This window comes from Micromys minutus (assembly GCF_963924665.1).
Source record: "Micromys minutus genome assembly, chromosome: 20".
Classification (NCBI taxonomy): Eukaryota; Metazoa; Chordata; class Mammalia; order Rodentia; family Muridae; genus Micromys; species Micromys minutus.
The window spans coordinates 15,104,442-15,129,368 of NC_137955.1; the positions used below are offsets into that span (position 1 = coordinate 15,104,442).

At 40.1% G+C, this 24,927-nt stretch overlaps 1 protein-coding gene across 1 annotated transcript in view; it reads left to right on the forward strand.

The window, feature by feature from the left end:
• Window positions 1-24,927, forward strand: part of ARL15 (ARF like GTPase 15) — a 353,902-nt gene that overhangs the window by 118,604 nt on the left and 210,371 nt on the right. Inside the window, exon 3 of the mRNA XM_080933659.1 lies at window positions 8,481-8,540. Within this exon, the coding sequence (XP_080789785.1) occupies window positions 8,481-8,540 (60 nt within the window). The remainder of the gene's footprint in view (window positions 1-8,480; window positions 8,541-24,927) is intronic.

A 24,927-nucleotide genomic window follows, 5' to 3' on the forward strand; every position in this document is an offset into this window, starting at 1 on the left:
CTTGAGTAAGGGACAGTGACCTGTTCATTTTAACATAGCTAGGCATGGAGGTAGGGTGCTAAGTCCGCTTTTCAAATGAGGTTCAGGGATACTCAAGACCTCAGATTTCTGGTGCAAGCACACGGTTGTCTCTAAAAGTCTGTCTTTTGAGTAACGTGCTGAGAAGTTATATAAGCACCATTAGCATTATAAACTCTCTCCAGGCAAAGTAGTATCCAAATGAGGTGTAAGAACAACAAACGTATTTGTTCTTATTTTCCCTGCTTGTCAGGCATCATGGGGCACTGTGTAGGAGAGCGAGCAGTGTTGAATAACTGGAAAGCTTACCTGCAAATGGTTTCATAATTTATTAGTGAATTGTTATGTGTTTTGACTTTGTTTCTGTTCAATTTCTAAGTCATTTATGTTTCCCTTTTACTGGAACATTAGATCACACTTCCCTTAGCTGATTTTTCTGATGCACTAGATAGCAAGTTGGCTAACAGTTTGGATAGAAAAATTCTCTGAGTTGCAGCTGTCTTGAGCTTCACACAAGGCCTCTCTGGAGACCTCTTTGGAGGCTCTTGCCATCAGTAAGTTTAACTGGGTTTGGAAGATAACTTTTCCAATGGTAAAATTGTTCACACTAGACTGTTTTTTACATGCCAGGTTCTATGTAAGATACTGTGATATGTGTTGTACTATGTGACATGGGTTATCCTTGACTGTATAGGCCTGAAAGTTACATGTAATGCCTAGCCTGAGAGGTCACAAAAGGCTTCCTAGTGAGCATTATGTCTGAAAGGTGCTTCACTAGATGATTAGGATCCTAAGCCATGACTAATGGGGCAAGGCTATTTGGGATCTAAAACAAGTGATTCAGAGAAAAGTCTGTTTTACTGGTCAAGGTTCATGGTGCAGCAGTGTAGGAGGTGTTAGTGTAGGAGGTGTTGGTGTCAGTCCTAGAGAAGCTGTTGGGAGACACCTGTAATACGGAGAGGTGAGCCAACAGAGACAGTCATTGTCAGGATGGTGACTTAGGAGCACATGAAATCAATGCTGTGAAAATGACAGTCATATTGGCTGATTGGATAAAGAACTTTAAAAAAATATTTATTTCATATAGGTGAGTACACTGTTGCTCTCTTCAGACACACCAGAAGAGGGCATTGGGTCCCATTACAGATGGTTGTGAGCCACCATGTGGTTGTTGGGATTTGAACTCAAGACCTCTGGAAGAGCTGTCAGTGCTCTTAACTGCTGAGTCATCTCTCTCTAGCCCTAAAATGAAAATTTAATAATGATTCAAGTTTCTAACTTAGTGTTTAGGGGAAAGTAGTAAAAAGAAGTAGAGAAACCATACCATGAAGTTTTAAAGTAAAAGAAAAATGAGAAAGGGTGCTTGGACAGCCTGGGGTTTTCGTTTGTTTGTTTGTTTGTTTTTTGTTTTTGTTTTGATGGGACTTTTAGCAATGTTTCAGATGCTGAAGTAAACGGTTAGAAAAATTTAGAATGGCAGGTACAGACTTGAGATTCTACTAAATGTGGGTTTGAATGAGATTGACCAGAAACAATGGCTAGAGAGCAAAGAGGCGCAGTTGTATTCCATTCGTCCATCACATAGCTGTTGATTCTGTTGTGCCTGCTACTGAGCTAGACGGTTGCACAGCATCCGTTCATAAGTCAGACAGACATCCCCATCCTTCAGAGCTTCTATTCCTGCATCTGTGGTTGTTAAAAAATATATCTTAATCGAGGCAGTTCTATATGATATGGTGTAAGTCAGGTACAGCCAAGAAATCAGAACAAAATGAAGAAAACAGAGTCAAGTCAAAATCTAGTAAAGGGGCCTTGACTACAGTCGCCATATGATAACTAATGGTGAGCATAGAACAGTTTCAGTATTTATTAGCCTAGATGGCACCTAGAGAAATGAGGGAACAGTGTACAAGAAGTGGTAGTGAGTTATGCAGACTCTAATCCTTACTTCTTGGTTCTTCATAAGAGTATGTGTAAACCATTTTTTTTTTAGGATACGTACAAAAAGAGAACATGCCATGGACATTTATTTCAATAAGGACGGTGAGCACTTTAGTGGATGTGTGTAGGCATGGCCACCTGAGAGTGCAGGGGTTCAAGGAAGGATAGAAACATCTCTACCTCCAGAGAGCTGGGATTAAAGGTGTGTGCTGCCACAGCCAGGGCCCAGTGTCAGACTCTGTAAACTTCAGATCAAAGAGTAACATGGAGAACAGCAAATCTCACTGATGAAGGGGTCAATTTACCTGAGAGAACTGCACACTTATGTACCTAACAGTAGGTCTTCAAAGTACACAGCACACACACACACACACACACACACACACACACACAATGACAGAAGAGCAGACCAAAGTAGATAAACCCAGAGTTAAAAGGAGAAATTTCTCTTCTACCACTTGAAAGTTACAGGCTGACAATCAGTCAAGAGACGGTGGGCTTAAACAATGCTGTCCGTCAACAGAACCCAGTTAATTTTTACAGATTACCCCACCTAAGCACGAGAGACATCCATTCCTCCCAAGTGCCTTTGAACATGTACTAAATTAAATAATTTTCTACTATAATACATAAAGCAAATATCGCTTAGTTTATATGGCTCCTAACCTAAATATATTTTCAGATTATAACAGGCATATCAAATTCAGCCTTTAAACATTGCCAAACATCTGCAGAATTTGTGCCAATGGAGTTGATTGAGGATGTCCTATGTACATCCCATACTACACCTACACCTACACACACACACACACACACACACACACACACACACACACACACAAACAAAGTGTTTTGAGTAATTTTGGGTTATATGTGCTCCCCAGACTATGGGCTGGACAGGCCCATCCTTTTTTTGTGATTGAACTAGAAATCATTAATAAGAATATCCTTAGGACTATTTCCAAATATTTGAAAACTAAGCACTTTCTAGCTAACCTATTAATTGAGAACTCACATGAGGAAAATCTAACCCACTTGTACCCAGTTGCACAAATGACAGCTTTTCAGAATCTGTGATATGTATCTCAAAAGCTGTACTTTGGAGGGAATATTTAGGACTAGCACTGGCATTAGGAAAGAAGGGACTTGAGGCTAGAGATGGCTCTGAGGTTAAGAGCACTTGCTGTTGCAGAGAATCTGGGTTCACTTCCCAGCACCTGCGTAGTACTTCCAACACCCTCTTCTGGCCCCAGGCACATGAGGGACACAGACATGCAAGTAAAACTTCCAAACACATAAATTAAAAGAAAAAGGTAAGAAGAAAAGAGTGAAAAGAAGGACCTCAAGTCAATGCAAAGAGAAAGTAAAACAAAGTAATAGATTGAACTCTTAAATAGAAAAGAAACAATAAAGGTCAAAGTTAAAAAGCCACTTAACCCAATTAATAATAGAAAGGTTTGATGGAAGCAGGCACTTGCTTATTTTGAAAAGATAAGTGTAATTGATATAACTTAGCTACAGTGATCAGGAAAAATTACAAGAGATAAAATTGCCAATACCTTGCCCCCCCCCCCACGGTCTTCTGTTCAAGAAAATGAAAAAATTAAATTTAAATTTATTTTTAAAAATTAAATTATAGAAACATGTATTTGAATGTAAACTGGGAAAGAAAATAATAATGATAATGATGTACCATTGATGTGGTGTGGGAGAATTTTATTGTTCTAAATTATTTCTGTTTTCTAACATTTTGAAAATAATCAAATTAAGAGGAAATAATTATTTTCACCAATTAGGAAGAGGGTCTTAGTTAAGCCTGGATATCTTTGCAACTGATAGAAATCCCTAAGAAGGACAGGTCCACCCGGTTTCAGCAAAGCAAGCATGCCTGCTGTTTTTCCCCTGGGAAGAAAGAGAATCCAAATTTCCCTGGATCATTAACTTGAACAATCTTTCAGCTTTGACATAATTTTTAAAAGACACTTAAATTGTCAAAGCTCAGTAGGCTAAGAAATGCTCCAGAGAGCAGAACCTGCGGGAAGAGAAGCCAGGCAGCTTCTCCTAAGGTCTAAAAACAAGAGGGAGTTGGTTCTATCTGAGTGAGCGCCTTGCCTCTGAGACTACTAGGAGCTTGTTGATAAGAATGGCTGTTAAGCTGTAGATTATTGACTTTGCCTTTCGTTTTGAACCAAAAGAATGGAATCTAGAGGCTTAGCATAGTGTAGATATTCTAAGATAGAGGTCAAGCCCCACTGAGAGAAAACGAAGTACTCTGAATTTGAAAGATGTTGGAAATCTCTCAGGAGATCTATACATAGACATTATGTTTCTGCTCTTGAAAAATTGTCAGTGGACAAAGGTCATGACAGTTGGAAAGAAAGACAGAGAAAGGTCCCAAGAAGTTGAGGGAAATGTTTAAAATAACTTCAGTATTAGCTTCACATGAATTAACCAGGAAGCAAGCTAAACCGTAAATTTTGGCATCTGCTAAAGGACTGTGCTTTGCAAATGCCAGTAGATTAAATTTCCTTTTATGATGTTGAAATCCTATTGAGAAGAATTTTGCTGGATTTTTGTCCAAACATCACAAAACTGTCACGGCATAAATAATGCTTTTGGTCCTGGTTGAGATCACTAGATCTCTGGAATGCCTTCTTAGCCCTTCAGTTCTTTAGAGGGATCCAGGAACTCCAGAAGCACCGTCAAGTGTGTAGGTGCATTTGTGCAGGCTTGGGGGAGGGGGAGACTAGAACCTGGGGTGTAGGCCCAAGGAAAACATTTATGTATTACACATGATGGATAAAATTAGGCTGACCTTCTTTTCCAAACTGCATTTGTTACAATTCCAGGAATGCTTTCCTTCCAAAACTTTCAGATTCATCTCGCCTGTAGTACAGGTTTTGTTAGATTTAAGGATTGCAAAACATTGACTGAGAGTCTATGCAAACAATTATTTCCCCAAGGAGTTATCAAGTCATATATTTATTAAAATCTGTGGGGTTAAATCTTAGGGGAGGTTTCAGTCTTAGTAATGTAGCTTAGATAGGCCAGGAAAAAATGAGCGGGTAACTTAGGCTTCAGCCTTCCTGCTATCTGAGTGGTGCCCAGGGAGACCTACCCTGGAGGTCTCCAGCCAGATTCTAGAGGCCATTAAGAATTGACTCAGCTGTTACCATTATTTTCTTCTCGTTGTTTATTATAAATAATGGGATCCTAAGCTTAGAGGAAGCCGTAAGGAGCTACTCTGCTCGTTTTATAGCTGAGAATACAAAGCCAAGTCCATATGAAACTACGGCTGTGAGTTTGAGCAAAGACACATAGACAGTCAGAGGGCTCAGAATTTGAAGAAACAGGAGGTGTTCTTAGTATCCAGACCCAGTCAGTTGGCAGTTACCTCTTCCTTCCCAAGTGCCAGGCCTCATTAAAGAATGTCTAGCAAGAAGGTCTTTCTAAACTGATGCTATTATTTTTGTTCCAGTAATAAGTAAATTAATAAATGAATAAGTAATAAGTAGACAGGTGGAGCGGCAGTGTTGTGTGGACCTGAAAAAAATTAATTTGGGTTGCTCATGTCAAATATTATTCATAGACACAAAGGAAAATAAGTGTGTGGGCTTACTAGTCACACATCAATAGGGGGCGCACTACTGTGAGGCCGCCTGCTCACTGGTGCATGCTGGAGTCGCTGCAACACCACACTGCAGTGGTGTCACGGGTTCAAGTATTCCATGTAGCGCTTAGCTTTGCTTTCTTCTTGGGAGAGTGTACCAATGGTACCATTGGGGTTTGCCACGACTGGTAAAAGTCTTCATCGACATCGGAATCTGAAGGAACACGCATTTAAAACAACAACAACAAAACAAAGCAAATCAGAAAGGACTCCTCTGCTAAAATCGAGCAGCTAGTAATGGGGAGGACCAAGATTCGAGTCCAGACGTCTTACTGTGGAGTCTTGGAGAGAACTTTAATGGTCTGACTTCCTTTTTAAAAAAAAAAACTCTTTACCTCTTTACCTCATCCAACCCACTGTGAACAGAAATAACATAGTGTGTTTTTTCTTTTCTTTTTGGTTGGACTTACTGAATTGAAAACATTATCTTACCCTTTAGTTCTGTTTAGTTTGTTTAGATTAATCAACATAGAGAAACATTGTTTCTCTTTCATGAAAAGTTCCTTCCTTTTTTTCCTTCCTCTGTTTTTTTTTTGTTTGTTTTTTGTTTTTGTTTTGTTTTTGTTTTTGTTTTTGTTTTTTTTTGCACTCCCTGATGATCTAGACTTTGTTTTCTGAGCAGCAACTACCATAGCTGCTGCTGATATAAAGACCGCAGTAGGGAAGATTATGAATACATTTGCAGTATAAATCTAGCTACACGTGTTCATTCTGAGGAGAAAACATGAGCACTTCACAGAAACAGTTACATGCCCCTATAAATAAAATTCCTTGGTTCCTTTAGTCAGTTGAACTGTTGATGTTTTTGTAGCTAGTTTATTATGGAGAATCTGCAAAGAGCTAAAGACAGTCATAGTCACGTTGCCTGTCTGTTGGATCAATACACTTCTAAAGTTGTATTTTGCAGGTGGCTGTGGCCATTTCTGGAAGGGTTTTACTTCTCTGTTGAGTCCCTGCCTATTGTCAGCTTTTAGGAATCAAAGCCAATTAAACGTTACTGTTGGGCTCCATAACTTTCTTTATGAAAGTTGGGACCTGCCCTGGGCTCTGGGAAATCCATTCTTGAGAGTTTGTCTGGAGCATAACCACTAATAGGCTGCTTAGCATCTGCGGAGGCCTTTTGTTTCCAGGATTTCACAACCATGGCCGTTTAATCCATAGACTATCCATGTGAGGTAGGTAGATATATCCAAGCATCCAAATCTCCCGCAGGGGAATTTTGGTGCCTGTAGGTGTATTGTGATTGGCACAGACTGTCCCTGATTTCCCAGAGGCCAGACACCTGGAGAGGCTTTGCTTCAGGCCCGGTACACATCAGCATTTCAGCACAGGGGACCTTCTCTCTGCTCCCCTCCCCTCCTCCCTCATTTTGGCTTTCTTTGCAGTTTTGTGAGTATCCAGTGGCTTCCTGCACCATTTCCCTGTAGTAGCCCCAGTACCTACCTCTTGTCATCCTTTAACAAGACTCTGAAGTAGATACTGTTACTTGTTTGACAAACAAGAGAGCTAAGGCTACTGGGTTGCCTACACGAAAAGAGCTGTAATCAGTGTAGTTCTGGCTGACTCGGAAGACAGTTCTTCAAATACTGCCTTTAAAATCAAGTGTAATGCACAGGCTATCCGATTGCTGGAAGAGCGTGGGGGAGAAGCCAGGCAGGCAGCAGATAGACCAGACTAAAAGGATGCATCCTGTTTGCAAGGCAGAACAATCCCATGCTATCACTCTCACCCACAGGATGCTTATGAGAGCTTCTCACTCTCACTGCTGCCAGGCATAACGTCCCAAATGAAACCTATCTGACTGTTCTTCCTCTTTACTGATGATTTTGTTGAAAGGTGACTATTTCCTTGTAATTGCACATGTGAAAACCGTACCCCGAAACTACTGAAAAATTAGCTTTAAAAAATTCGGAGGGGTTTTAATTAAAAAGAAGAGGAAGGAGAAGAAGGGGAAGAAGGAAGAGGAGGAGAGAGAAGGAGGAGGAGGAGGAGAAAGGAGGAGGAGGAGGAGGAAGAAAGAAAGAAAGAAAGAAAGAAAGAAAGAAAGAAAGAAAGAAAGAAAAGAAAAGAAGTACATGAAAAGATAGTCAATTGAACAAAAGAATCTGTTGCAGGCTTCCAAGTCTCCGATTCTCTGTCAAGTCATCACCTGTCCAATACCTTTCAAAACTATCCAGAGCTTGTCTTCGTACGAGTGTGCACATATGTGTGCACATTCTTACATGTTCCAACTAAATTTTTTGTCTTCAGTATGAATAGTTAAGCCCTAAGTATATTGTTAAAGCAGAATTATGTTCTTTGAACATTATCCGTGTTTTATGACATTCTTTATGTAAAATTATTTGTGTCTAAGCCATTATTTTTTCTTTTGAAAGAAAATTATATTTGTATATTATTAATTGTGACCTTAAATAAAATACTAAATACAAGAAAATTTAAATTATAGGATGGTTTACATTAAGTGTTTTAATTACTAGTTCCTGGGCTATATATGAAACAAAAAGTGTAATAATATATTAAGAATTAGATTCATAGGTTCCAGTAGATTTAATATTTTCTTTGAGATTCTCAGATTGTCCAGCTGTCTCTGTTCTAGTTGATAAAACAAGTTGCATCGCATTCCATGCTAAAGAGTAGGTAATGTTTTGAGGCGAGGGGCTAGTATTATATTAGGCTATAATAGTGATGTTACAGAGCAGGTATTTTATCTTGGAAATGGTATGTGTCTAGAATGAATATAAGCCATGGAGAACAAGTGTTGGTTTTCTCTAAACACAGGATCTGACTATCTTTAGTGTCTCAGTGTAAAAATTGGGTTGCTAATTCTTTTCTTTCTGTTTTCTAATTTCAGGTTTTAGTATAAAGGCCGTGCCATTCCAGAACGCCATTTTGAATGTAAAAGAACTTGGAGGTATAACTTTTACAATCCTCTCTACATCTGCCCTTGACTTTACAAGTTGCTATTCATGTATTACATGTTAATTAAGATGTGATAATATGTTCTAGGTGATTGATTTTTTTTTACCCTTCTCTTAATAATATATTTTGTAGCAATTTTTCCCTTACACTTGTATTAACAGTTAGTTATTTTAGAGCCACATGTAATATGAACTTTGCTTTCTTCTGTGTGACTCAAAGGAGTACACTGAGAGCAACTGGTAATGCTCTGTCATTGCGTTTTATGTCTAGTTATGCTAAAAGGAAGCCTATGAAAAGAATCTAAAAAAGTAAAATTGAAAACTTAGCTATGTAGGGCAGAGAATTGTATTTAAGTGTGAATTTATACTGCAGGTCTGATTGTATCCAGTCTTTTTACAATCTATTTGTTCCGATAATAAATCTTTGCCAATGGGTTCTTTGCTGGCCAGGCACATTTATTGGATAGGCTGTACCCTAAAGCATCCATCAGTCAGTCTTTCATTACACTCTCTCTGTCTGGCTGGCTTTTTTTTTCCCGGTTGTGTTTTATGTCACTTGGGGGTCTTAACCCATGCAAATAGATAACAAAGACATCGGTCGATTCAGTGAACCCACCAAATTCTCTTGTGGTCCCAGAAGATGCTAAGTGCCAGAGTTCAGTGTAATACGGTGAATTTAATGCCTTAGAAGACAGTTCTCTTCTGTCTTCTCGGTCATCTGTGATGGCGACCTTACCCTGCTTTTTGTTGTTGTTGTTGTTTTTTTTTTTTTTTTCTTTTCCTTCTCTGTCAAGGTCACTTCTAATTGTGACTTACTTTGGGTTTTGCAAAATGGAGACACTCAGCTTTATGCTGTCTTTTTAATGTGTGATGCGTTACTATATCGTTCAATAAAGTGTTGACTGACCTTTCCCGGTGTCCGTCAGTGACAGCCAGTGTGACTTTTACAGCATCAATATTTGGACAGCATCTGTGATTGAGCAATTATAGTTTTCTCTTAGGGTGCTTGGAGTTACCATTTTACCTAGGTACATGAATGCTGATCTTAGCCAGAAGACAGCCAAGTAGTAAAACAGGAACGTTCTTGTAATAACTTCTGTGTGAAAAGTTTTAAGACTGCTTTCTAAGAGGCTGGCTATTTGAATCCTGCTTTGTTTTCTGCCAGTGGCAATATCTGTAGACATTTCAGAATCATAGATTCTAATAGAAACCTCCATAAGCTCTAAGTGTATGGTTTGAAAAGTCTCTTGGCTTTAATAATTAGGCTAGATTTTAAAAAAGACTTTCATTGAACATTCAACAGGGATAACGTCAAATTTGTGAATTGGCAAGGTATCCATTGTATAAGATGTTCATTTGAGTGAAATAAACCATGACTATCTCTTTACATTTAAGAAAAACTAATGATTGAACCTAATGTTGACCAAATGCCAGTGAAATTGAGCATCGTGAAAGATGAACTCGGAGGGGTGGCATTGTGTGGGACAGGAGTATGTCCTTTCTCAAGGAGGTTTGTTTTTACTACACACACAACTGTCCTGAAAGTTTGATGAGATGATGGGAATCACCATGGAGAGGATGCCATAGGTGTTTGGTGGTAGGAGGCTCAACAGGTACAAAGCAGAACCTCTGGGACTGGAGTGGTAGGCTTGCTTCAGACTAAAGATAATGGGGTTGGTGTGTGCACTGGTGTGGAAGAGCAAGCTCCTGGGCCAACCATGCATATTTTCCTTCCTTCAACATTAACAACCTGTTACCATTGGGTAACCGTCTCAGGAAAAGGTAGGCTTCATAGTGCAATTTATGTATATGTTTCATAGCATCAGGGGCATGCAGCAGACAGAGTTAGGTTTTGGATGGGAAAACATAGGGCTGGGTACTTTATTTTATCTCACTCTGGAAGGAGCATGGGCAGAGCTAGGCTAGCACATATTAGGAAGTCAACTTTTGGGGGCATTTAAAGCATTTCTGGGTACTAGGGGAATCGCCTTAACGCCAGCCATGTAGGGAGAAATATAACTTAGTAAAATCAAGTTGCCTGGGAACTGCTTGATGAAGTATTCTAAGCTCAGGGGGAAAGTGTGCTTCACAACAGCTGTGGGGTGGCAGATGACTTGCGTTCACAGGTGCTGCGTTGCTTAGAGAGATGGTCATTGGACTCGTCAGTTTGCAAAATTGATAAATAGAGAAGAATGCAAAATTCAAGGGGCAGGGAGATGACCAAGGTAGGCGGTTGGTAGGAGCCGAGGAAGGTGCAGACAGTTGTCCTCGTCCTGGGGTTAAATCAGGAGAGTGGCATGTCCTGTTCCTCCCCACAGACCTGCAGACGCATGCTCTACCTTTCCCAGCCATTCCGAGGTTTGCCATCTTCCCAGCCCAACCTTCAGTTAAATTTCTTACTGTTCTAAAATGAAAAGGACGTGGGCTGTTGTCTTCAACAAGCTAGGCTTGTACCTATAACTGATCCAAGCTCGGTATGCGTGTATATATTACTTGCATGCGAAATGTATATAATAAATAGGGATACATAACAGTATGTTATTTTGCACTTCTTGTTTGTGATTCTCAGTCACATCCGTCTCTTCTTATATAGTATCTTCCCGCAGTTTACACAGTCTTCCCACCACAGTGTGTCCGGGGCTGAGAATCAGACTAAGGAAAACACAGCCCCTAGAGATTTGGTGACAGAGGTAATCCTGAATACGCCTGTAGGAAATTAATGGAACTTTGGAAAATCGTGAAATGAATGGGCAAAACGACGACCAGAGCTGTAGAGAAATGGCGACCACCTAACGAGAACAAGCCGGGCAGCCTGTCCAGTGTGACGGGCCAGGTGTTTCCAGTGTTCCTGGGAGCTTGTCAGCTGTAACGTACCTGTCACTCCTGCCAGGTCACACCTGCTATGCCTATGGTTTTATTAACATACATCAATTGTATATCTTGATGGATCTCATTGACACACTTGTATACATCTATTACAAAAGCCTATTTTGGTCATATTTGCCATTACCCTCTGACCACTTCTCATTTCTGTTGATTTTCTTTCTCTCTCCAACCAGCCTTTTTCCTCTTTTTAAATGAGCCAGTGAGCTTAGATTGCTTACATGAGCTTGGATTAAGGGGATGCTTAGGAGACTTTTAGCATCCTACCAATGGCTACATCACCGAGAAAATGGCTCCTTGCTTCCACAGTAACTGTGAGCTGCCAGTGGCTCCCCAGGAAGGGCTAGAGCCTTGGGATCCCTTCTTCAATCCATGAGGTGTGTTGACAGCATCAATCTCATGCAGAGGTAGTTGCAGCTGCTGTAAGTTAGTACGTGCAAGGGCCGTCCATGGCCAGAAGACCATGTGCTACAATACAGACCATTGGTCCGCGTGCTCACTGCACCTCCCCGTACACCAGCCTTGGATTGGGATGGTGCCTTACTTAGTGCCAACTGTTGGCTAGTCATTTATTCTCAAAGCTTTGACTATGAGTCTCTGTAGTTAGTGGTACCCAGTGCTCTGACCAAAGCTGACAGAAGCTCAGTCATACTAATCTATGATCATAAACACATGCAAGCTAGTAGGTCAGCAGGTCCATTTAACAGAACAGCAGCAGGGTGATTGTACCTATCTTTATGTGGATTCTGGACTCATGGCTCTCTTCTGTTTCTCCCTTCCCGCTCCCTTCCTCGTCCTCGTTGTCTTTGTGATTCCATGGGGAACAGGTACACTTATCCTCACAGGCCATGAGATGCAGAGGCTGGATTAGGCTAAGGGCCCTGTGAGGAGATGTGAGTTAACGGGCACAGGCATGTTGATGCAGTGTACAGGACATGGGAAGCATGTGGAACCGTGCATGGTACAAGAGGAACGTTATCTGTGCCAGCAGATGTGTTGACATTTTCCTTTATTGTCATAGTCATCAGAGACAATCTTGACCGAACAAGGACACCTGGCCGTACGCTAGACGCTTTACTAAAAGCATCTTGTTGTGGCTGCTTTCAGCACCCATTTTCCCTTTGTTCCCATCTCTCTCAAATTTTGAAGCCTTTAGGTCAAATCCTTGGTTGGTCTGACTCTCGATGCCACCTGGTCCTGCTCCTTTTGGGTGCTCCATTGCTGCCTTCTGCATGCCTCCGATGACCTTCTGAGAACCTTGACATGAACACTTCTTTTTTCTGACTCAGCCATTCAGCAGGCATTTCCAGAGTACAAATTATTCTCTAGGTTCCTCTCTAGGATTGATGGCTGGAGTTATCCGGACAGCACCGTGTTATACATACAGATGAGTGACAGGAAGCGGGACCCCGGTGTCTTCCTTACTTTCTGCAGGACTGGAGGGGATGGCTGGGGTAATACTTTCTTCACTCTGCCTAGTCAAAGCAAGTGTTCAGTCTGAAACTGGGAGGGGTTACTATTCTCACGGAGCTGATTCTACCAGTGTGTTCTCACCGAAATTAGCTTAAAGCCCCTCTTTAGGTTTGACCCCATTAACCTGCTTATCTCTTGGAGGTCTAGTCTCACAGCCCAGTCTGCCTGTGAACTGACAGGCCTCCTGCCTTTGCCTCCTGGGTGTTAGGGTTAGAGGCTGTGTTCCCTCTTGGCTTTCCTTTTCTGGATGTGTTACAAGATGCCTAGCAGGGGTCCTGGATGGACAGATGGATAGTTCTTTGAATGATGTTTTCTACCTCAGGGACTGGTTTTCAGACTTAGTCACTGTGTCTGACTCTGGGCCCGTCTATGTTCCTGAGTGTTTTCTTGTCTATAAAATGTCCTGACAGTTTCCATGTCAAGTCGTCTTGTGAGGGTCTGGCCTAATATTATGCAAGATTTGTGTTCATTAAAATTATATTCTATTATAAACATACACATACAAATTAAAACATAGAAAAATTCAACATTCAATGAAATCTTTTTCCTTGTGGTCTTTTAAATGAACACATTTCAAATAAACTTTTTTTTTTTACACTGTTCTGCCCCTCCATCTTGCCCTCCTTCCCCCTCCTTCCCCCCACAACAATATACTCTTTTCTCCTGTTATTCTCTGTTTCGCCCTTTGGCACCAAAATGCCACCAGGAAGGGAACACTTAGTGCTCCTCAGGAGCTAATATTCAACTTTAAAACATTTTTGCCTCTTTCCACCCCACCACCACAACTTCTGTTTTTAGGTTTCACCTGAAACATCTCTCGTCTATCTTCGTCTCCTTATTGTTCTCTATTTAGCTCTTGTAATTCAAGCACATTCCCAATGACATACCTGGTGTTTAGCCGAGCTGAAAGCACAGTCTACACTGCAGTGACGTCACGGCTCTGATAGTTTCTCAGCTTTGAAAGTTGCAGTTCTTGAATCTGCAGAGGTTCTGCATTCATGGACAGTCTTTCCCCAGTTGGAAATTTCATGTATGAATAGATAACATACAGACATGAAAATCTGGTTTCTTAACAAACTTGGTTTCTTATCTATTGATAAAGATCCAGGCAGGATAATATTCCTTAACTGGATTCTGAAACCATGAATGATTTTGCCAAAAAGACTTGTTTTCTTTATTTCTCCCTCTAATGTTTTAACGGGTTATGTCTGAATCGTCTCTCAGTCCTCCCCCACCTCCATCCCTACCCAGTGTCCTCTTTGGCAGTCTAGTCTTTGAAGATGGCGTTCAGAAAGGTAAAGGAAAGCTGACAAGCAGTTAGCTGTCCCTGATACTAGAGTAGTCATGGCTGCTGGCTGTCAGTCAAATGGGGGAAAAAAAAAACAAAACAAAAACAAAACATCCTTGAGGGTTTCATTTTCTTGTTTGTGGTTCCAGACCCTGTAAAGAAAAGGAGGCAGGAAGGAGCTGTGGAAAGGGCAGTCACCGGCCAGCTCGGCTGGCACAGCTGTCACCGAAGGGTTTTTCAGGATTGTCAGCTCAGCCTTTTTTTTTTTTTTTTTTTTTTTTTAAGACTGTCTTCTGAGCAGCCAGCTGTTACAGGAAACAGATGTTGACTGTGTCCTGCCTCCTTGTTTGCCTGGAGGAGCAGCCTCCTCACAGGGAGAGGTGCTGTTACCTCTCCTGCTGGCAGTCTACCGGCCCTGTTTCATCTGCCCAGCTTCTTTGCATTCGTTCGTTTCTCTCGTAATTTCTGCCTTTGTGTAGGCCATTTGATGTCCTTCACCACCACTCCCTGCCCCCCTCTCCCAAGTTTTCTTGTTTCCTTTCTCTGAGTACCACTCTTTCGTTATAGCTTGCACATCTTCTTCCCTGGGTTTATTATGCACTGTTCCATCCCTGCCACAACATCTTATGGGGAAAAAGGCTCAGGACATTCTTAAAAATACTGGAATTGTTCATTCTTAGGGTTGTGATAGTGGATTAGGTGTAAAAATAGAACAAGCCAGGGAGCTGATTTTGTGCTAGAAAAAGAAAAGGTATAGTCATAAAGACTTGGTTGCTGGGCCTGGGAGATGGGTGAGGACTGAGAATGTCTTGCTTGTATCAGAGCAGTATGATATTTGAGAAAAGTTCTAGACATTGGTAGAGATGGGTGTAGGGGTCAAGGGGATAAAAAACTGTGCTCAAGACAAAAGAATGTGAAAATGCTGAAGGGGGCCTAGTGTTTATGGGATACTGCAGATCCATCCAATTGAGAAAAGCGTAAGCAGCTATACTCGAGAAAATGTGAATGTTCCATATCTGTTCCAGCATTGTAGGGAAAAAAGGTTGCTGGGCAGGCAGGGAGCGTTCTCTCAGGACACCCGCCACTTTGTGTCTGAGCCTCTTGCTATGTTTTGATATCTGCAAAATGCAAGCTTTAATGCATTACCCCAACTTTATTTCCCAAGGGGTTGGGCTGGAAGGGAAAAATTAAATTGCCTAAAGCTCCCCGGGAAAGAGGCTTTAGGAATGGACAGTGATATTTTCACTAATTCTCCCTTTACAGTTGCAGACCTATCGTACTGCGTCGTGTTGAATGATCGAACTTCTTGATAGAGTACTGTACCCTTAGCTAAGAAAATAAGCAGGCCTTTCTTTATGAGGAATGGCCAGTTGACTGCTGGCTCCCTGGGCCGTGTACTCTATCACTTAGGGTTAGGCTTCACTAGGGGAAATGTTGGTGGGATGAAGCCAAGTCTCTTGGATGGGAGTTAAAAGGCCACAGCTATCTGAATTGGTGGAACAGGACCCCAGGGTGGTGGTGTTCAAGCGTTTTTTACACTTGCTAAGGGAAACCTGAGCCAACCAGTCAGTGGAGCCAAATAAATGAATCTAGAGGCCCAGAAGTCTGTTACTGGCTCATGTAGACCTGACCTTAATTTTTTTGTTTTCTCCTGGAGGAGTGCCCTAGGAAATTTTAAAAATCTATCTTTTTGGTCATAGTCCAGTGTAGCACCGGGCAGTCCACTTCCAAGACTGCAGACATAAAGATTATTCTCGAGACTTGTCTCCTGGCCCTTTGACCCCTGGCATTAGGGTTCTTATGTGCTTCTGGAGGTTGCGCTGTTTCCTATTTTGAGGGGATCAGGTCATTCCCCACTTGCAGTCCTACCAACCATATTTTTGGAACACTTGTCCTGCATTCTTAGCTTAGCTTCTTGTCCCTCGCAAGGGAATAGGCATTACTGTTCCTCCCGGGGGTTACCGTAATAACAAGTAATTTTCATTGTGTATTCTGTTTCAGTGTGTTGTTGCAGCAACAGCATTGCACGTCAGGAGACCAGTATTTTCCTCCAGCAAAACAAGCCATGGGGACATTGGGCAAGGCCCTTAGCATTCCCAAAGTAGTTTTCTTTCTGATGCTAGTAGCTGATGATACTGATAGCTCTTCTCCTGTTTGAGAATAACATAGCCTATGCATTTGACCTCGGAACTCACAGTGCACACCTCACCCTGGATATTAAGCCACTCACTGTGGAGGGTTGTACAGCGCCAGGTCCTTCCCTTCCTTTCCCTCTACCTTAATCTCAGTTACTTATTTTTCTCTCTAGTTTTCTTAGATATGTAGGTAAACTTATATTTTATGTGTTGTGTGAGCAGGGCACACACATATATATCCTATAACTGGAGTGAGTTCAGAATGCAGTCTAGGTTAAGATGAAACAAAGACTTCACAGAGGAGAAGGATGCAGACAGACACATAAGGGACCAAAGTCATGGAGGGAACAATGGCTCGGGTTGTGGCTGAGATAAGATGAGAGACTTACAAAGCATTAACACATAAATATCAGCGGTTTCGGGGCAGAGGGTATGTTGTTAAATTATGCCTCAAGATATTAGAGCAGTGCTAGATCCCTTAGAAGGAGAAAGTTGGCTCGTTAGCATTTAATTCATGTTATTTGATATCAGTTGTATACCTGACCTCCAGTATACGATGCCTGCTACACAGATTCGTGTGCACACATTCCTACAGTCACCTTCAGCTTGGTTTTCTGTGTGTTTTCATGGGAGGCAGGCATCAGGCATAGTGATTGTGTAAGCACCAGACTTTGACAGACTGCCAAAGCTGTGGTGGCATCTTGGCAATTGGCGAGGAAGTAATACGCTCTTAATGACGCTCTTAATGATGTATCTTAACTCACTGAATTAGATCGACACTTTGACATATCCAATACCGAATAAAACAGATCATTGACATTATTGGTGGTATCATATACTTATCGATCTTTTACTCCCTAAAGTCCAAAGTATTGTAAAAAAAAGACTCTGCTGAAGATGCATGGTCATTTAAGTCTTGAAGTTGCTGATATTTTGGCCATCCTTCTGAGAGCTACAAGTGAGAGCAGTATTGTTATAGAAAGTTAGTTGTGAATTTTAATATATGCACTTTATACTTAAGTAACTTATATGACTAAAATTTGAAAGTCTGAGTTTCTTTTTTAAAGATCTCTGTTTTTTTCTTTCTTGTTCCAAACCCATGCAATTGAATACACACAAAATGTGTGTGCATGTGTGTGTGTGTGTGTGTGTGTGTGTGTGTGTGTGTGTGAAATTATCAAACAATGGTAAATTAAATCTATAACCAAGATAGAATTAAATCTGTAACAAAGAAAGACACATAAGACATAGGTTACAACACAGACAAGGGAGGCATGAAAAAGAAGTGGAAATCATCAGGATTATTAATCAAAGAGATCATCAGAGTTATTAATTGGAACTCCACATTTGGAGCTGTGCCTTTATTTTTCTTTTCTCCTTGCACTAAGTAGTGGATAGCAGCTGTGTTTACCCACAAACTAAATCCTTGAATGTGGGTGCTAGACCCAGAGAGGTAGGGCAGTGTCTCAATATATACTGACTGCCAGGTGGGTTAGAAAGCCCACACACACAGGAGACAAGCCACTTGTCTGTCCCCATTAATCACTGAAAACAGACAGTGGTAAACAGAAGAGCTGGCAGACAGATACTCTCAAACAAAGACAAGCATGTAATTATGACACACCACAGGATGAACAAAGTCAACACCATAAAGGAAAGATACCCAATCCAAAATGGAAGAGAATGTGTCAAAGACCTGGAGATAGTGGAGTGATCAGGAGATGCTCGGAGAGCTACAGAAAGGCTTTGTGTTCATGAGAGGGTCAAACACAGAGCTCAGGAATTCAAATTTGACTTTAAGATTTTAAATAAAATGTTGACATGGCTTATGTATGAATTACTACAACTATAGATTGAGGTAGAGAATTTTTTCAGAATACCATGCAAAACAGATATTCTGCAAGTGTGAGAAAAAGCTATAGGAAATAGTTACAGAAGTGAGGTATGGATGGATGAATAGTCAGATTTAATGTTTCTGTGTACCAAGTGGGAATAGACATAAATGGGTCATTATGGTATCACATGCATGTGCGTGCATACATACATACATTACTTCATAGTCATGTTATATGTGCTTTATGTCTATGTGTCATGTCACATGGATAAAGTTAGGGGTGGATAAAGTGAAAGAAGCATAGAACCTATTATATTTTTAGATAGAATATAAACTATAATTAATTGAAGAAGTTTTCAAGTTTACCAAAGGGTATATAGCAACAGTAAAATTTGGGTGATGCATTTATAAGTGGATTTTTCAAACCAGTTCAAAAGGCTGTATGTTCAAGTCATAATAAACTTAGACAGTGAAAGAGAGTTCCCCCAGAATCAAGTGCATTTTTTTTCCTTATGAAAACTTCATTTTTTAAGAATGAATTTTAAAAGATGTTTATTTTATGGGTGTAACTGTTTTTTCTGCATGTGAGAATGTGTATTTCTGGTGCCTGTGGAGGTCAGAAGGAATCAAATTTTGTGGATCCGGTATCACTGACATTTGTAAACTATCATCTAGGCTCTGTAAGAGCAACAAGTGCTCTTAACCACTGAGCTATCTCTTCAGCCCCTAAAGAATGAAATTTTTATGAAAGGAAATATAAAGAAAACATGATAAATTTAGGGAAAAAAATAAAACCAGCAAAAGCTATGATGAATAAAAAGCATATGTATCATAATATATGTAAATAATTAAATGCATTTTAAAATGCCATAAAAATAGCATACCTTTGAAAGACAGTTCAGTGAAGTATGTGGTAACATGAAAAAGAAAAAAGAAAGCTGTAGAAATGTTATCCTAAAAATGTCATTGAAAAAATCAAGTACTTAAGTCATGTTAATTCAGATGAACTAGAGCAGAAATGTTGGGTAGACTACGACGATTTCATTCACTACACTAAGATAGCTAAATAATCACAAACCTCAGTTATATAATTCTGAAAGACAAAGCTGGGGGTCCTAGAAAAAGAACTAGTAGATTTATAATCAGGAGAGGAATTTAGCCTGTTTTTTCAAAGACAACCAATTGCAAATTAAAACAGTAAAGCCTTTGAATAGGAAATAATAAGTAAGTTGATCTAGTTGACAATTACATATTTTTTATTTTTACTTATTTACTTTACTTAAGCAGTCTTTTGTGTATGAGATTCTACTGCTTTGTCTTCTCAGTAATTTCTTTCTTGTATTTACCCTTCTCATTTCCCACTTGTGAAAACTTGGCTTCACTTTCCAGGATCTTCTTGCGGTCTTGTCCTTCTTTAGCGTGGTGATACCCACCTCGCTGGGGTGGATGACCACATGGCACGATGTTCCCTTAGCCTTTTCTTGCTGTAACCATTGGGTCTACACATTTCTTTCTGTATTCCTGGGTCACTTTGCCCATCTTGTCTTTGTAGTGTCCTTGGATAGCTCAGACTTCACTATCCTTTCCAGCAGGCAGCGATTGAACTTTCTACTTCTGTCTCAGCTCTTTGGAAGAGGGGAAGATGTGACCTTTCTTCAAATGTGAGAAGGTGCATTGAAACACCACTTTTGGTTCTTGCCTTAGTCAGAAGTCACAGAGGGACTGAAGTTCATTTTGGTGTCTCTGGGCCCTGTGATGGCTGGGGGGGGGGCGGGGGGGGCGGGCAGGTCTACATGTGACTTCCATTTTGGATAATCATGTATTTTATTCTCAAATCAAAAATATGTTCCTTTGAAACATACATAATTTTATACCAGTTATCATATGTGTGCTTTCTAGTTGAAATCAATTAAAGGAAATTAGATGAGGGAAAAAAAGGCAGGAAACAAGATTTCAAGGTATTCTAGCCTTGTACCATAAACAAAATCTAAATTTTTACAGCTTCATATTCAATTTCAAACTCAAAACAATCAAACAGCAACAACAAAAACCAGAGCCCTTAAAACTTACAGTAGAAAACATGAGAGAATCTTTGTGACTTCGGATTGAATTAAGATCTATTAGTCTTTACATTTAAAGACTTCGGTATTTTGAAAGCGCAGGAAAGACAAGGCATAACTAAAAAAAAAACCTTATTTGTAAATTCTTGTAAAAGACTTGGATCTAGGGTGTGGTATAATACAAGTGAAATTAAATCATAAGAAAATGTCATTTAAAAGTGGATAAAGAGATTCTATACACTCATGCTAAATGTTGGCTTGTAGAGATGGATAGCATCTACGGACAGAGATACGTATGTTTAAAATACTGCACCTATGTTAGTGTTTGTGTAAAGTAAACATCATTGCATTGTGAGATACAGAACTGGCTCCTATCCCACCCTGCCAGTAGAAGTGTAGAACAGTGTAATTTAGAGGGTTGGAGGGCTGGAGAGATGGCTCAGTGGTTAAGAGCACTGACTGCTCTTCCAGAGGTCCTGAGTTCAAATCCCAGCAACCACTCAGTGGCTCACAACCATCTGTCATGGGATCCAACAACCTCTTGTGGTGTGTCTGATGGGATCTGATGCCCTCTTCTGCTGTGTCTGATGACAGCCTCGGTGTACTCATAATAAATAAATAAATAAATAAACAAATAAATAAGACAATGTGATTTTTGTCGTTTCTAAATACACCGATTTCATCCTAATCATAGTGATCTTAGAATGAAATAAATGGAGATGGGGAGAACACGAGCTTTAAGATGAAAATAAATTATAAAAAGAACATTTTAAAGGAAAGTCTTGTGTGTGAATGTTCATAAGAACTTCATTTTGTTACATCAGAAAATGACATTAATTAATGGGCAGAAAAAACTTCAACACAACTGTATGTTAGTCTGCTATTCATTAATTAAAGTAAATAAGGCATTGATACCCCCATCAATACAGGTGGATCTCAAAATAGTTAGGTTTAGTGAAAGAAGGCAGACAAAATAAAATAATATAGGGTAATCTGTATAGTATAATATTTAGCATTACAGTAAAATATAGTGTAATATGTAATATATATGTTTATGGAAAATTCCAACTAATATTTAATATCCTGATGGCTAGTGGTTGTCTGTGGATGAAGTGAAAGAAGACAAGTATAAAAATAGAAGAAGACTTAAAGAGGTTATAGAACACTTTTGAGGTGATAGATATATTTACTGTCTGGTTTAGGGAATGGTTTCACATGCATATGTAAAACTTTAAATTCTGTTAAATTTCCATAGGCTCCTCGTTGTCAGCCACGTATGCAAAACAATAGAAAACACATGCTGTGTTCCCTTAAAATAAAGATGATTTTAATCATCTCAGGTTAGAAATCATTGTGCTTGTATTTCTGGTGGGATGTTGTTTGATTTTGTTTGTTTGGTTGGTTGGTTTGGGTTACTTTCCAGTTAAGAGAGACTCACAGAGAAGACAGAGAGAGAACTAGAGCAGTTGCTGCCTAATCACAGACAGCTGATCATTAGGGCTGCATATTAAGAACTTAAAATGCCAAGATTAAGATGTTTTCAGGTCTGTTGATTTAATATGCAGCGTTTCAAAATCTCATTGCCGGCTAATAAAAGAAACCAGAATTAATCTGTCTGTGTGCAGCAGCATGCGATTAATGAAAAGAAATATGCATGGCAGATTCATTACATAAAGAGTGAGAAATTTCTCAGCGTAGCCCAGTTGTAGTTCATGCTATAGTGCTTCTGAAAACTGCGTTGATAGGGCGCTCGGTCTCTTTCCAGCCCTGGTCTTGTGGAAGGGGTTTTGATGCTGCTGCCATTGGTAGAGGGTAGATTTCGTAGAAAGCAGTGAGAAAGGGGAAAGCATCAAGGTGAAGAAAGCACACTTGAGAGTGTCTGCCTCTATCTAAAGCAAGGAGAGTTGAAGTTTTGAAATCCACTGCACATATACGCGCAGTACTGCGTCTGGTTGTTTACAACCCTTTGCAATTTTACTTCGTCTCGTGGGGCTGATCTTCCACAAGGTGTCTGCTTTCTAGGCTGTCTGTACCTGTGCGTCAGGTTTCTAGCCAGGCCTTACAGTGACAGGAAGTAAGGCGTTTCCCCTTTCATTCTTTCGAGTCATGCTCTCCTAATAGTCAGTAAGCAGGGGTCATAGTATGTTTTCTGTCTGTCTGCTGATTGCCATCGGTGACCTCCATGTGGGGAGCCTCGGCTCCCATGTTCATTTCTGTTTTCTGGGCCGTTTTGTTATGTGCTTTTGGATATTAAACCACGGACCTAATGTATCCCTGTTCTTTTCCTTTTTTTTTTTTTTTTGTTTCTCTGTTTTTGTTTTTCTTTTGTTTTGTTTTTGATACAGGGCCTCCCTATATGGCCCTGGCTGTCCTAGAACCTGCTATATTTACCAGGATGGTCTTGAACTCAGAGATTCACCTGCCGCTGCCTCTCAAGTGCTGGGTCTAGAAGTGTGCATTACCATGTCTGGCTCCATGGCCTATTTTTCCTCTGTGCTAATGATTGATTTGCAAATTCAGAGTCTATGTAATTTTTAAAGAATCTTTAATCTTAAAATCAGTTGGTGGTGGCTGTTTGCGAGAACAATGGTGGGGTGAATGTGTTATTAACAAATTCATAGTTTAGAAAAGAGGGCATAGCGCTTGTTTTGTTTTGTGTTATTTTTCCCATATTTTCTCCCCAAGTTTTCTAAGCTGATTTAGGCAATCATTTAACTTCTGTTGTATTAATTAGGCTGAATCTGTCTGTTGAGATGGCTAGACTTTGGGAAGGTTAAAAAAAAAAAAAGCAGGTATCTTTTTTGGGGAAATTAATTGTCAGAGCAGGATGGCAGCTAGGGCTGTCCAATATGCATAGGTGAAGGTTTTTCAAATGTGGCTTCTCTGTTACTCACTTCTGTACTACTATTTTGCAAACAGTTAGGCCATTGTATGAGTAATGGCGGTTTTAACAAATGAAAATTCCTTTAAGTAGTCCTAGTGCTAAGAGCTGAGGTGGTTGTGTCTTAAGTGGAGAAATATAAGATCAAAATTATTCAGGCATATTTTTGAGCAGACCTAAATTTTTCTAGTCACTTCTCACTCTCTGTGTGTGTGTGTCCATGAGAAAGTGATAAGAGGCTTGGCCCGTGAACACTGGAAACCATCCAACCCCAAAGGAAGGGCTGCTGGCAGCTTCTGACGGTGCAGAGTTGAAATGTAGTCATTCCCGGGCCCCAAGCTGATGTAAACACAGCTGTTTTCTTCAGTTCCATCAAAAGCTTGTTTGCTCCCCACATTGAGTTTATTGCATATGTGTTAGTGTCGTGGTGTGGTTTTTAACTTTCACTAGGGTATCTTCACCTTAGCATGGCAGGAATAACACGGATGAAAGACAAGACAGTACAGACTCCAGAGCGTCGTGCCAGGTGGAGTAGCTTTGAATTTCTTAAGGTCTATGAAAGGATGCAAACATATGTGCAAGCGTCCAGGCCTGGACTCCAGTCCAGTCCCATTTCTTCCCAGGTAATGTGGATACCATACCAGAAGCCAGGGGGAAGCATCTCCTTCTGTAGGAGTAACTGTTTCCAGCCTTTGCCATGTTCTGGTTCAGATTGCTCAAGTTTGGAGTCAAGCATGCTTAACTGTTCTGTCCCCATTGTGCAGAGAGTTCAAGGCAACATTTTGTCCTCTTTTAGGGAGTTGATGGTTCTATGCTTCGAACTTTGGCAGTCTTCTCTATGTCTCTGGTGCTTTTGGTAGTAAACTTGATTTCTTAATTGTCCCCATTACTTACAGACCTGATGCCACATGGATTCTGTCTCTGGGTGAAGCTGCCCATGCCTGCATTTCTTTCTCCTTCTGGTTGCTAGATGTGATTTCCTTCTGATAGCTCAAGAGAAGGAAAACAGCAAAGAAATGAAATGTTGACACCATTTCATTCCTTTATTCGAATCTGAGAAATGTTATATATAGTATAATTTGGGGGTTCTTTATTTCAGTTAATCTGCACCCTTCTCTGAACTCGCCTGCTTATCAAGCCTTAAGGCAATTAAGAAAATATTGATGGGCCTGGAGTAAGAGGTGAATTTGGGTTTATCTACCGATGCATTTGTCAGAAATCAATGGCCATCTTCTTCCCCTATTGTGTTATGCATGATTGAATAAAGAAACTACATTTTAAAACAGAGCCATGGTTTTTTCACCTAGTAGATAAAAGGAAATCCTGTTTTGCACACCTTTGTGCACAAGCATTGAATACTATCCAGATGTTAGGGATTCTAATGGTTTTCCTGTTGGACTGTTTGCATACAGTGTACTGTTACAATTAATACTCTGCAAGTGTGATGAAAGGCATCCAGGTTAACAGACATGGATGCCACTGGAGTTTCCATCCCTTCACCTGTGGGCACTGTAGTTTAGGAAACATTTGGTCTAGTCTATTCTCTCTGCTTTCTGAAACATCACTAAGAACCTGTTTTAAGATTTTATTTTTATCAGTTTATTGAAAAAAAATCTATATAGTAAAAGTATACTATTGATAGATTTTTAGATAGTTTTAGATAATTTTCAACATTATAAACTAATTGTAGATTTGATAAAACTTTATCTCAAATTTTATTTTGATGTATATTTTGTATTTGATTTAATATATATGTTTTCTGAATGGTTTCTGATGCATACATTGAGTTTAAGATTGTCTTGTTTAGGCCCTGGTGTGGTGTCTCA